Consider the following 15,122-nt stretch of genomic DNA (forward strand, 5'->3'; position numbering starts at 1 on the left):
TTACTGTGCAGTGGCTGCAGATCTAAGGTTTGCCTATTTCAGGAATGGGATGACAGCGCAGTGACATCCAGGTACCTCAGGCAGTAAACATTAAATTCTTAATGAAACCTGCTCTATGCATGCAGCCATATTTAAAATTAGGCCCAAACCCATTATTCTTAAGGTAGAAAATGGCATTGCCATTTCATGTTTGTACCACAGTTCACTGAATTCAGTTTTTAAAAAAAAATATCATATTGATTCTTGGGCCTTTTGAGGCCTTTCCCTTTATTGAGTTCATGTTCTTTACCACTAAAATTATGAGAATAACCTTTTCATAGGGTATCTGCAGAAGGTCCAAGACTACCAAGTGGGCGCCCATATTTTTCAGCAATCGCTGCTGTTGATTCCGACATTTTTTATTCTGAACACAAAGTTTGCTGAGGCGAATCAAAATCTGTGAGTAAACAAACAAAGAAATAAGCATGCAAGCAAGCAAAGAACCAGTCATGTCACACAAAAACAAACAAAAATACATTCTTTCAAAATAATTACAAAATCTACTTATCAAATAAGTACGTCAAGCAAGTTTCTTAGTAGATATACCAACCTCTTTAACAATATTGTAGTTATTGCTTTTATTGCTGTCTATCTGGGGTTTTTTGGTCCCATCCTGTATTGGACTCAAAATATTTGACTCCTGTAACAAAGAACACACAACAAGTGGAGATCTATTGCAATTTCCTCAACATGAACTAATTATATTTAAAAACAGCAAGTGAAGAAGTATTACAGCAGCTCATAGGGAACAGATACAACACAGATAATAAAGAAAAATACTCATTTGTTCTTTATCCACCAGTCCAGTGAGTGAGAAGATTCACATTCAAGTCCTTCCTTTGTTTCAAATTTCCAACATGATTTGAGGCAGTTACCCTATGCATTCATGCTTCTGATCCTCCTAAGAAAGAATATGTCCCTACCACAGACTAGAGGTCCCAAGGAATTTAGATACTATGAGAATAGGGACCATAAGTGTATTTCAATGGCCACCACTTGTTCCAAAAATCTCTAATACAGCTGGAAAGATTACAAAGTCTGTGCATGTGAACATTAAAAAGTCTGGAGAAAGAGCTTAAGACAACCTCTGTATTTGAGATAAGTAGGGTGGAGTTCTCAGCAATACAGGAACAAGTAGCACGTGGAAATTAGAGATGTTTCTCCCAGGAAGAGGACACTTCTGTCCTTACCTCTGGATGATGCAGGAAAGGATTTAAAAACAAACGAGAACCTTATGTTAAACTGCAACATCCAGTCATGATGCCATATGCTCTGGGCCTTGGCTCTTAGAAAGTCCCAGCTGGGTATGATACATAAGATAAATCAAGTCAGCAAGTAACTGCCAATACCCACGCACCTTTCCATGCATATCTCAATCAAAAGACGGAAGAACGTCTACACAAATACTGCCACTTAGAATGCTGGCAGTGGATTTTTTTTCTGCTGCCAGCTATGGTAAGCCTTTCTTAGCTGGAAATACAAAGAACTGAAAGATTGGACTTTGGATGCTGAAATTATTAAGCAGATAGAAAAACTGTAGCAGATCTCGAGACTGCCTCACAGTATTACCACAAGGATGCAAACCAGTGTAACAGCATAAAAAAAAGAACCACACAGGTGCACTTCTGAGTTTCATTGCATCCTCAAACTTTCTACTGCTTTAGAGAAGAAAATTATGCTAAAACACACACGTGCACGCCAATCTGAATGTTTATACCTCTTGAAATCTCTCTCTGAACTTTCTTAGCTGACGGTGAAGATGAGGAGTTCTATAAATCCCATCTGGTCTTAATTTCCACTGGGGCAAGAACAGCTGCACCACTTGGCCATGGAAGCTGTTTATAACAGTGTCAGCACCGCTGTTCAGCGTGGCCATGTTGATCTATGCAACAACAGCGGATTTTTACTTGTTTGGGTTTGTTAGTATGCATGCTGCCTTCTCTCTAGCTGTTTGAATCAATACTTTGGAAGGTATTTCAGGCTCTTTGCTATAATTAACCACCCTCCTCTGTTCTGGGACTGTGGGTTAACCAAGATTAATTTACCTGTTACTTTTATCAGCATTCTTCCTCAATCAAAGTAGTTTTATAATCCATGTGAACTATATGTCTTATCTGGAAGTGCTGATCAGCATTAAACTGCTGAATCTATCCTTTCTCTTAACAAAATAAAAACCTGTTTATTGAACCCATAAGAGTATGCCAGGGATGTAGTTATCAAGAGATAATCACACCACAGGGACAGCAGAGACACTCAGTTGCATATCTTGCCTTGTTACGCCCCATGACAGACATTCTCTGTCACACTTTTCCATAGGGGATGGGGAGTCATAGAGATCGCACTGAGAAAGGTTCTCGTCTGAGCATCCCACCTTTAGGAAATGGTATTTTCTGAAACAGCCTACTTCCTCTATTCATAAAATTCCCGGGATATCACTCTGCATCGGTCGTAGGATCCTTTCTTTCTAGCCCCCCAATGGCAGGCCAGATTTCAGCCTTCAGCCCAGCAGCTCCCTGCCACTGGAACGGCCTCACCCATCTCAGCAGGACGGCTGTGCCAGGTACCAGTCAGCATCACACTGGCACAGCTTGCCTTCCACAGGCTGCATTTACTTCCCAGGGGAATGAGGGGCACTCTCGGAAGTTGCAGGTCACAGTCGCACCCTCTATATGATGTTCCAGGAGATATTTGTTTAAAGCACGCTGCCACAGATGAGAAAAGGAGGAGAGCAAGGGAACACCAGGCGCTTAAGGGTGCTGAAAGTTTACACCACTTGAAACCTCGCTGAACTTCCCTAGCGGATGGCAAAGATGAGAAGCTCTATAAACGCCACTGCACTGTATTCCAGCTTCACCCGAGAGTCCTTCCACTGGGACTGTCTATTTCTCCTCCTCTGATCCGTGTTTCTGGCACTACACCACCAAGGCATCCTCCAGTGACAGGGCAATGAAGACCACACTTCCCATAGTCCACAGTATCTATACAGACTCATAACACCCTTCCTAGAAATAACCAAGTGAACAGGCTTTATCTGTTTTTCCCTTCTCAAGCAAGGCTCAGTTACACGAGATCAGTTTCAGCATTCCATCCTAACCGTATGAGGTGTTTAATTCACAAAACTCTTTCCTATAATCCTGATGTCCGGTCCCCATCAAGATGATCCTGCATGGATGCAAGATTTGTTGTTTTTCCTGTGCAGAACTCTGAATACTTTATTTAGAAGAACGTGGCTTCTTTTTTTTTTTTTTTACAAATCCCATTTCTGGAGTCATATGACTGCCAAAAAAAAAAAAAGTAAGTCTCTAGCCCCATCAGGTTATTATAGAGAGCTGGAAACAATTATCCAAAAAGACTCAGAAGCCTAAAGGCAAAAAATATATTTGATTTTTTTAAAACCCTTGTATCAATCTTGCAATGTGCTTCAGTGAGGACAGAAACTTGGGCTTAACGTAAAACTGTTCTGGAATGTAATTTAAGCCCTTGTGCACACTTTAATGTTGTTTGGGAAAAATCAAGCACAGGCAAATGAAGCACATTCCCTAGAGGTTCATCCAGCTCAGTACTGAATAGCCAGCATCCATCCCAAGAAAGCACAGGATCTCACAGGGATGTTTATCGGCTTGAAGCTGGCCACCTGCCTCACACATTGTAGAACCTGCCTCACCTCCTATGTCTGACCTAAGATCTCAAAGAGAGTATTCACTATCTAAAGTAGTTTTGCCAGGTAAAAACACTTCCTGACTGTTAAAGAAAAATGTAACAGGGGGAAAAAAAAAAAAAAAAACGGACAAGATCCTGAGCTACTATAACCTGGTGCAGCTCTCATGGAATTACCGCCAGATGATCTAACCAGTTGTGCAGATTACATGTTACTGTTCTGATACAATACTCTCTCAGATCTGCCAGAGATAACACTGTGCATCTACTGAAGCACTGATAATCCATACAGATCCATGGAAGCCTCATGGGAAAAAAACACTGAAAATATCCCATTTAGAGATGCTTCTGTTTCAAGCACATTGTTTTGTCCCCGCTTCCTGGAGTTTCTTGGCCATCAGGGTGATCCATAGGGAATAAAAAGGATCTTACTACACTTCCAAATGTATTTTAGCTAAAAAACATTGGAAAGATCCTGCTGCAATTCTGTATCCTGTCTCCCCATTACCTTTTCTATTCATTAAATATATAAAGGAGCTTTTTCTTTCCTACTAGAGCTACACTTGAGGAAAGTAAGAAATCCCACATACTTAAGCTCATGAAGTCCAGATTCCTCCCCAGTTCTGACACCACTAAATTCAGCAAAGTTGTATCAGAGAAAGAGTAGGACCTACACTGTTTCAAGAAATCAGGATTCTCCCTTGAATTGTTGGATTTCCCCTCTGCATGAAACCACCTAAAATCTGCTTTCCCATCTGAAAGGCCAAGTGCACATCACACATATCTGCCAACATCCTGCATCTTCTCAATGGCTGTTACTTTTCCTCAGTGCACTGGCTTCACAGTGCTGTGTAATCTCCACTTGCCTTCCTCCTCAAACTTCCCCTGATGGCTTCCTTGACCATTTCCTTTCCATTAGGGGAAGCTCTACCATGGAAGAGAATAAGGAAGATGCTGTGTCAGAAATTGCAGTTCTTCATCTCTCCCCACTTCCTCTGATGAAAATGGAAAAGTGGGAATAAATATTGGTGGGAAAGCCTGCTTTATCAACTATTATGCCCCAAACCTCAACCATAGCAACTCTTGCAACACTTCACATTTTCTTAAAGACTCACACAGGAGTTAGGTGATTACATGAGGACCTCAGCTTTCACCAGAAGCAAAATTTAAAATTGAAATTAATTTAAAAAAAAAAAATCAGATCTTCATGGTTCCAGATTGAAATTCTAAAGTTTCTCAGATCATGATATACCCTGAGAGTGTGGGGTGGCAAGAGTCAAAAAAAAAGAAGGTTTGTTTGCCTACAAAATCTCAATATTGTGAGGTCAGTCTTATGTTTGGTGGAGAGTGGATTACTTGTGATGTTTCAAAAGATGGGTTTGATTGTGCTCCTCTCCCCTAGTTGCAGGAACAGGTATGGCCTACTCCTTTCTTCCAGCAAGTCAACACAACTGCCAGCATGTGATCCCTAGATTACTTCCTTGGCCACAGAGTGACACCATACACTGTGGCTTGCTCGCTAGCCTGGAAGGAAGGCAGCTCTGTGACATAAGAATGCAGTCACTGAAAGCAGCCAGAATAACTGCACATTCTCACTTTGCTACTTTGATTAACCAGACCACAAATTTGCAGTTGTTCATTAAACTACCTATCAATATTGAAACAATTCTAGCAGCAAAGGCTTTAAACCCACCTCCATTGGCTCTTCTCCCCCTTTGGTTTGATTGTCGCCCACCTCTCCACTCTCATAATTGCTGCTCTTCTCAACCCACAATTCTGATTTTTCCACAGTCAGACGTAGCTGATCAAGATCAGCCTTGATTTGCTTGTAGTTATCAACATCTTGATTAGATACCAGCAACTGAACCTGGAAATACAGAAAATTGTGAAGCTATTACAACAGTAGCACCAGCACTTACGCCTGGGTAATTTGCTCGACAGTTTCCATGCTAAGCTTCTCTTTTCAGATACTTTATGTAACATTCCCTATGAAACCGAAACACGGCACACGCAGGCTTATTAGCCCCCATTCATCAAAAACCTTCAACAGAGCCAGAGAGTGTAGTTGCCCAAAACAAGATGGTATAACATGCGTAACATGCTCTTGCCTTCTTCAATACACTGCGAAACATTTTCAGCACAAGCACAGATTTACAAGCTCTTGAGTTCTATTCAGAGTTAGCTCTCATGCAACGATTGTGATCCTCATGGTATTAAAAGAATACAGTTACATGGTAATAAAACAATACAGTTAGAAATAGCTTATCCCATCAGCACAGTACTTGACAAGGAAAAAAACCCAAAACAAACAAATGAAAAAAACCATGATATGACAAGGTATCAGGACATCCCAAGAGAAGTCAGAATGGGCAGCAACTTTACTAATCAACTACATCATCACAATCAAATATTGAAAAATAACAGATTTTCAACACTGCAAGGCCAGCTTAGAAAACTTGTTTGAATAGAGCTCACAAACCGACTTTCAAGTTCATATAATTTCCCATTATCTGAATGGTTGCTTCTACTAAGAAGAATCTCACTTCTTTTTCTTTTTTTGCACTGCTCAAAATTATCTGGGGTTTCTTCCACTGTTATTTGTAGTTCTTGATTTAGCATGATCTACACATTTCCTTTCTTTGTAATGCTCTTTGCTTTCCCAAGATTATTAATGAAGATAATATACAAAAAACCTAACAACTATCTTTACAGCAAATCAATAAGCACTATTAAGAAATGTCACTTATGTAAAAAATTATGGTCATGTGGCAGATGATAAGAACACTGATAGGGATGTTCTTTTTAAAAAAAAATCACTACTTGCAGGTAAATATTCACTATTTTGTAATACAAAGTTTTCATCATCTTCTCTCTTAGCTTATTAAAACCTTGTTATTTTACAGAATTTATGTAAGCTGCTCATCCACAGACATTCATATTCCATGTTCTCTACAGTCTTTTTTGTTTACTTCTCGACTGGCCTTTTCCTTCCTTTATGAAAATGTACTAAGCAACTCAACCCTTGCTTACCTGCTTACCTTACTGGGAATAACAGCTGTTTATGCAACTAACCAGCATGGCCTAACCTTAGCAATCTGGTTGGAGGCCACTACGCTGCACTGCAAAAACATTAAACAAAAGCTCTGCAGGTCTTTATCACTCATCTGTTTTTAAACAAGAGAAACCTCCACGTCTTACATAACGATGAGACAACATGCTACCAAACTCCTGAAATAAGCATCAGATGGTCTTATCAACATATGTTATAGAGGGTTACGTAACAGAGATGTCTCTGTCATCCAGCCCCATGACATCAGATCTCCCCATCCTAATCCACTGACACATGGAGCCTGCACATGCACCGTTATCAAGCAGAAAGAATACAAGCTGAAAACAGGCTTGGCTCTATTACTCCCTTCCTGTTATTTGAGCATGTCTGTATCCTGCAGTGGAGCACAACGCAAAGACAGCTGAATTAGATCTAGAAACACCACATGAATAACAAGCTTTATAACCAGCCTAAGTAGCCCTAAAGACAGGAAAGCCTTACTGCCGACACTGGTATGCTGCTTGCAGAACACAAGCTAACAGCTCTGTCTCGGAGGGATGGCTACATCATGTCTTGCCGTGAGATGTCTGTGTCCCAGCTGTCACCACGGACCTACGTTTTCAGTAACAAATGCAACACCAGAAATAATTATTTCTGGGGGCACAACTATAACATACATGTGTTCAACTCGAATGAAAAAAAAAAAAAATCCCTGTTGAACGTGGAGCTTTAAGGAAATGACACTGTCACGCTACGAACAGCAATTTAGGCAAGTGAAGTAGCCTTTGGAAAGACTTTCCCCACAGTCAGTTTCCTGGAATAAAGCTATGCCCATACCTGTTTAAATGCTTGCAGAACCTCTGCTCTCTGGCTGAAGTGCTTAAATAAGAGGTGCAGAGCACCGGAGAGCAAAGGAGGGTAGTCATGCATGATGAGGTGAATAAGGACCCGTAAAAACGTTCTGCCCCCAAGGACCAAATAAAGTAAAATAAATAAGAAAAAATAAAAGCTTTTGACATAAATATGCCTGTACATACAACTTTCATTTGACAGAGCCCTTAAAACCAAATCAAATACGCTGCAGGATCAAAACTATAAACATCACTTTAACCATCTTATGAGGACGTTAATCCTAGTTATATGCTGTTGCAGTAATCTTGTAGCAGAATGGACACTACAGAATAAAAGCAAGTTGTATGAAATGTGTCAAATATTGTGATTAAAATCCCTATTGCAAAAACATTCATTTATGGCTTGGATAAATTGTGCCAAGCTCATCCCCAATCCAAATTAATTGAAGTAAACAGTATTTCATCAGAGATTAATTTGGCCCTTTCCTTTTCACTCCTTCCCTTTTCAGCTGCTATTAAAATTTCATTTAAGAAAAAATAAGCTCAAAAATCTTAAGAATTGCCAAAAGCATTATATTTCTGGAATCATATTTATAATCTGGAACAGCAGAAAGCAGATTTACACTTAACGTATCAAAGCAGAAATAATGTTTCCAAGAAACCATTCAGTCTCTCTGTTCATTTTAAAAACGCAGATGCCAAGGGCTGTGTGTTGTTTTACATTATGGGAGTTCAGGGAGAGGACTGGAGGCATTGCTCTCACTGGTAAAGATTGAGAACGCATAAGGGACCGAGAGAGGAAAGATAAGAACGCCCATACTGAGGATCCTTCTCCCTAGCTCCAAGAAAAAATTGAAAGTCTACAGCCTGGTCTAAATGGAATTCATTTTTACTGGTATAATTATAATTATACCCGTAAAATTAAACCAATATAGTGATCATGATAATAACTCTCCAGTGTGGATATTTTCTGTGGGTTTTTTTTTTCTTTTCTTTTCTGTTCACAGCGTAGCAGAAAACACTTCTAAAACTCTGCAAGCATAACTTGTGATCTACAGGCCTCTGGTGGTCCAGAAGATCATGGCAAGTGGTCCACAGCTGATTTGAGGAATCATATGGAAGAGATTATGGTTGACATAACTTTCTTGACAAGTTGTAATGACAACTGGTCATGTAATCTGGTCAACAGTAACCTACTGATCCAAGAAATGTGGGGCTACAGCTATAAGGTACACCAAGAAAAGGTCTTTCTTCTACCAAGTCTTACAACTAAGAGGGGAGTCATTTCCCATCCCACAGCCATCCATACCCACTAGGCTGTTTGCTGGTTTGAAGTGCAGGTCTTTTCTGGCACTTTTCTGCCTATCTAGTAAGTAGTCATCAAAGGAAGAGAAAGAGGTATGAAAATGTACATGGAATAAACAGATTGTCCGTGAGAAATATCAACGTGAACGAAGAGATGAATAGAAAGATAAAACTTCAGGTAACATACCTGCCAGCAAACATGGTTTCAGCCTGGGCTGCAATTTCATCTATGTCAGGAACAATTGCTGGAAAACAATCAAATAAAAATAAAATTTTAAAAGCCAGTGATAATTGTCTAATCTGCACAGCAAAAACGAACTCTGTTCCTCTTTAAAGTAGATGTTACCAAGTAAAAGTCTAACTACGCATTCCTCAGCTCAGCACAATTCCCTGTCTGAAAGAGCAGTAGGGAAGAAACAGGACATGGGGCAGAGTTGAATTGTGTATTACTATTACCAAAGAAGAGCCAAGTTGTAATGATGAACGAGAGCCCTGTGGTGCCAGGAGCTGTATAAACCACCACCAGTGACCCATAAATGACAAAGAATATGAAACTTTTTTTTTTTTAGATGAGCCAACCCCCACAAAGCAGCTAAGACACATGAACTTCAGAATATTTATCATAAGCCAAATCATTTACCACACCATCATTTTTACTTTAGAATAGCTTTAATGTACCCTACTACTTAAGACTTCAGTATTTCTTAGCCACCCCCCTGTTATACAGCACCTCCAATTAAAGCAATTCTCCCCTACTTGAAGGTGGTCACAGAGGTGTCAGCCTCCAGAGCACTTCTGTGTGCACGGGAACATGCCCTGCAAAGCCACTCCATCCCTGTACCACATTCACCTCACTTAAATCTGTCCTCATCCAAGCCCAATAATTTTTTCATGGTCTACCCTCCACTATATTTGTCATCATGCAGTGTTTTGGCAAGAGTACAAATAAAATAATAAATTCCCATCATGGGAAAAAGGAATCACATTTTTGCTAGAGGAGGACAGACCAGCAAAAATCTTATTTTTATGGGATTCCTTAAGATTTTCATTTTTCCACGAGCTTCTCAACTTTAAGTGGCTTGCATCTTTCTGATGTAGTTGAGGTCATTGCTTGCAGTAGCCTACACAATTATTTTACATTGCAATACAAAAGCGACATTTACCTGAGGCAATCCCTGGTGTGTCAGGTGGAGACGTTGTAGAGCTATCAACATTTTCATTGTTTTCCCCAAACTCCCTCTTATAGATAGACAGCATGTAGGATATTCTATAGTCCAGTCTAACACTGAGAATAAACTACAAGAAAAAAGTTTAAAATAAGACTTTTCTTCTGCCTTTGGTAACACAGGTTAGGATTTTTCTGCGGTGGAATGTATAGAGATAAATGATTATTTTAAGTACGTATGTCCACTACAAAAAAAGAATCCATTACATTCATCAGTTTTCTGTGATTTCTTTCTTCCCTCTGACCATCCTGAGACTTAATTGAACTCCTAGAGAGAGACCAGAGGAGGGCAACAAAGATGATGAGGGGACTGGAGCATCTCCCCTGTGAGGAAAGGCTGAGAGAGCTGGGCTTGTTCAGCCTGAAGAAGAGAAGACTGAGAGGGGATCTCATCAACATGTACAAATATCTTAAGGGTGGATGTCATGAGAATGGAGCCAGACTCTTCTCGGTGATGCCCAGCGACAGGACAAGGGGCAATAGGCACAAACTGAAGCATAAGAGGTTTCAGTTGAATATGAGGAAGAACTTCTTTACTTTGAGGGTGACAGAGCACTGGAACAGGCTGCCCAGGGGGGTTGTGGAGTCTCCTTCTTTGGAGATATTCAAAACCCTCCTGAATGATGTCCTGTGCAACCTGCTCTAAGTGAACCTGCTTTAGCAGGGGGGTTGGACTAGATGATCTCCCGAGGTCCCTTCCAACCCCAACCATTCTGTGATTCTGTGACTGCTGAACACTTAGCAGCAGACTGGATTTGTCTGGGGGATCCAACACGCTGCCTTGTCCTCACTGCCTGCGAGCCAGATCAGTACATTCAAACTCATGTTGAACCTGATTATTTTGTATTTCAGCTGGACTTCTAATGCCCCATGGAGATATGAAGTGGAGCGGGGTTGTGAGTAAAGACAACAGGCTCAAGGCTCGCCCTCTTACATGAGGTCTGACAGCCAAGGGCAGCAGTGCTGCAGTAACTCCAGGCTCCCATGAAGTAAAGCACGAGCCTGGTGGTGTCTTTTTTTACATTGCTCGCCATCAACAGAGGATGTGAGGAGCAAACAGCATGTCCTTCATGAGCTCCTAGTAGCATTGCCAGCATGTGTCAAAAAAAAAAAGCAGCTTGGCTTTGGAAGCTGCCACTGTAATGGTAGCAGAGATTCCCCCTCACTCAGTGCTCTGCTTTCTTCTAATTGTTGGTATCTTTTGCTCCTGAGGCTGTGAAACTTGAAACTCATACAGGAAAAATCCTAATTCAGACCTGGAAGTGCTGCTTTTATATTGGTATAGTGAGGAAAATAACTTGTCTGGAAACATCAGTACCAATTTAAGGACTGACACATGTCCATCTGACACTTCACCAACTGACTGCCCATCAACTGAGTTTGATCCTTATGCTCCTTGCCCACAGTAAATGCAAGCGTACAACGATAGAGGTTTATGATCATTTAACATATTTTACAATCAGGGAGGATGAAAGCACATACATTAAGTTACCAAGATCAGGCAAGAGGTGATGACTTAGCAAATGGTGGTGACCTGTTTCTTTGGTCTCTAACTAAAGTCAGACAAACTTCTCAGACCCAGAGTACTGGAATAGGATTTGACTAGGGTAACTAGGACTACACCATCTAAAAGCAAACAAAATGTCAATTTAAGAAACAGTATCCTTTCGTTAAAATCTTGTAACAAAAAAGAAAAAAGGCAGGTTTATTTTGGTTCCATGATCAAGTTACCCTATCATTGTACAAGCAAGATTTTTAAAAATAAAAATTTCCCAAGTCCTCACATAGTCAACTAAGTCTATCAGGTCATCTGTTTAATTCTGGCTGATGGCAGAATGGCAACCATTAAGTAAAAAATGTCTTTACTTAAAAGAATAAGAGGATATATTGAGAATTAAATTATTATAACTGAAATATTTCTTAGAATAGAATAGTTTTAATCACCACTGTACTAGCTTTGCATGATAATATAATAAATCTAAAATGTTCTTACTCGCCTTTTAGTGTAATAGCACCGTAATGAAAAGTAACGTGATTTAAATTAATCCTTCTTCATTGCATATTAAACGAAACCAAATTATTTTGTATTTCTTGTGAACTAAGGTTATATATACCCAACATATGACAATGTGCCAATCTGCAGTAATTTGACCACGTGACTAAACCACAACTAACAAGCCACAGATTAAGCAACAAATTAGGATTAAATGCTTTCCAATCCCAGGTGCTCTTGCACTGCACGTCCTGTGAAAAAGGAAAGGATGAGACAAAATGTGATTCTCCTGCCTGTGAGCAGGCAGGGAAGGCACAGGACAAGGTGAATGTACAGGACAAGGTTGGTGTCCTGGAATCATCCTCCTAGGCATCAAGCAGTAGAGCAAGACAGTATGGAGAGAAACTCAGTCAAAAAACAAATGAAAATGAGAAGCAATACATGTGATCGGTATTATTTAGGTGATATAACTTCCTAACACTCTGTCCTTCACCATAAGCCTTAAACTAAAGGAGCTCTGGAACCAAAGTATGCAGTACTGCAGATACTCTAACAATTGATAGTCTTTCAGAAGACAAGTAATTAAGGTAGTCTAAATAATTTATAAGCAGTCAGAACAAATGGAATCCTTCAAAAGTGACTATGGTACCAACAGATCCACAGGATTTATAGAAAACATTGAAACATTCCTTCAGGGCATAAGTATTGCAGAAACTGGGATTTGATATAGAGAACAAATGTGTGCCACTTCACTTACTAATAGCACAAAGTGAAAATTATATCTCAGGAGGCATGCTAGTGTCATAGAGCTTGTCAGTTCAGCTGGGAGAAAATCATAGCAGCCCACAGACTATTCTCAATCTAGCATTGGAAATCTGAAATGGACTTCAAAGGTACATGGCGTTGCATGACTTCTGTGGGTCTAGGTCCAATTCTGCCCTTCACCAAGCTACTGTAAAAGAAAAGTCAAATACTGGAGCCAAATAATCTACCCCTGTATAAAATGAGTGTTAATGAGACTGGAAACAGACACATTGTCTTCAGAAAACATTAGTGAGGCAGATTAAAGGACAAGCTCTGCCTTTTCACAGTTACAGTGACAGTTTCTACAGCATCTATTTCCTTCAGAAATGAAGTAGGCGTAACAGAGTGAGGATCACAACTGCACCATCGTTCACACAGAGGACCACTCTTCCTCATATCAAAGTCTTATTTCTACAATGATCAGCCTGGTGAATAGTAAGGATGCAGGTTACAGAACTTGCCACTATATGACTAAGTAAATAACCATGAAGTGGCTGCTATGTAATATTCCACCAATCATTATTACCTGCAAGATCTCAATGATTTTCAATTTGGTGTCCATTACGATCACATCTTCGCTGTCTGAGGCACTGGCTTGCTTGCTTGGGTGAATGCCTGGCTGTACATCAGGGGCACTGATGGGAAATACAGATCCTCTGCTCAGTACCATTTGGGTCATCATCTCTCCTACACCATGGATGGTCCTCATAACATTATTTCCTATGTATTAAACACAAACACATACATATTTGCCATCATTAAAGCTTGCTTGCAAAGATATATATCACACATACACCCATGTCACCAAACTCCTTCAGTCTATATTGAACAGGCATATGGAAAAATAAGTTCTCAATTCCTGATCAAAACTCAGGAGAAGGAATTCATTCAAATTACCCAATGGTTTGGGGACAATTTTCTACATTGATTTTCCAAGAGATCATTTCTTACAGGGCAACAGATGGAAAAGATGCCGAAAGCTTTCCACAGCTCTGTTAGTATGTTCAAGAAATCATAAAAAGTAGAGCAAAAGAAATCTCAGTACTTCACCTAATCCATTCCTTTGTCTGAAGGCATATTAACTACATCTAAAATAATTTCTGAAAGAGGTTTGCTTAAGCTGTTTTTAAGAATATTTAACTGTTGCATATCCCACATTATACAGCATTACTAGGCAAGCAATTCCAGTACTTGACTATATTTATTGTTAGAAAACTTCTATTGGTATTTTATTTATATCTTCTATCGCTGCAGTTTATGACCTTGCTTTGTAGAGACATGGGAGGAGTTCATTTTCCATGCCTACTCCCACTGATGTCTTTGCCGTGACAACTGGACACAATGTATGTGCTTGACAGTAAGGTTGCTTTTGGCACTGCAGAAGCTGGAAGGAGACTATCCAAGTACCTTGTATGTCAGACTAACAGTAAAGATTTGAGGCTCTGCAAGTCTGATCAATCTCTGTATGTGGTCCAAATGACAGGCCACAAACCAAAGCCAACTGACAAAACTAGCCAGCCATCCCCCTTCAAAAAAGTCCCAGGAGAATTCTTGTCAGGCTCTGAAGGTCAAACTAGTATCTGTATTCACAGTGCCCATGATAAGTCATACCCAGGGTAACTAATTATTTTACACTCATGGCAAAAAACTTTAGTCCAGTCTAGTTGCAATGGTACCTATCACTGATGCCAGTTCAGCAAAACCTACCAAGAAATACCATCTGTTCCCATAGATTATACTGGTTGGTCTTTATAGTGAATTTTAGTATGAAAAGCATCTTAGTGAATCAATTACTATCTTCTTCCAAAGGCAGGGAGAAGAAAGAATGAGCATATCATGCTACCTACCTACATGAATTAGTTTCCTTTCTTGCAAAGCACAGGTCTGAATGAGTGGAGGAAAGGAAAGGAAAGATAGCATCTCTTCGCAGAAAGAGTGCCAAGACCTAGACTACACCAAAGGCAAACAAAAGAATGGAGAAAATGTAGCTTTGCTGAGGTAAGCCTGAATAGTTCTTGTATGTCTTTCAGTACACTTTAATCACCATGCAACTGCCAAGTTTTACTCACACTGAAGAGACCCTCTTCCCAGATAATCTGCTGTAAAAAGCCAAAGCTTTATTTTATTTTGTTAGCAATATCCTCCTCTAATGCCCTTCTTTCGTCAATCCATGGAGCTCAAGTACTGCATGCAGGGAAA

General features: G+C 40.0%; 1 protein-coding gene across 1 annotated transcript in view; it reads right to left on the bottom strand.

Moving 5' to 3' along the window:
* ITPR2 (inositol 1,4,5-trisphosphate receptor type 2) overlaps positions 1-15,122 on the bottom strand; it is a 240,872-nt gene that overhangs the window by 155,871 nt on the left and 69,879 nt on the right. Inside the window, exons 22-29 of the mRNA XM_035888507.1 lie at positions 13,450-13,643; positions 10,065-10,197; positions 9,089-9,146; positions 8,556-8,588; positions 7,583-7,718; positions 5,390-5,563; positions 590-679; positions 311-436 (exon numbers count right to left, since the gene is read on the bottom strand). Of these exons, the coding sequence (XP_035744400.1) occupies positions 311-436; positions 590-679; positions 5,390-5,563; positions 7,583-7,718; positions 8,556-8,588; positions 9,089-9,146; positions 10,065-10,197; positions 13,450-13,643 (944 nt within the window). The remainder of the gene's footprint in view (positions 1-310; positions 437-589; positions 680-5,389; positions 5,564-7,582; positions 7,719-8,555; positions 8,589-9,088; positions 9,147-10,064; positions 10,198-13,449; positions 13,644-15,122) is intronic.

This window comes from Egretta garzetta, unplaced genomic scaffold (assembly GCF_000687185.1).
Source record: "Egretta garzetta isolate BGI_Z169 unplaced genomic scaffold, ASM68718v1 scaffold81, whole genome shotgun sequence".
Taxonomy (NCBI): domain Eukaryota; kingdom Metazoa; phylum Chordata; class Aves; order Pelecaniformes; family Ardeidae; genus Egretta; species Egretta garzetta.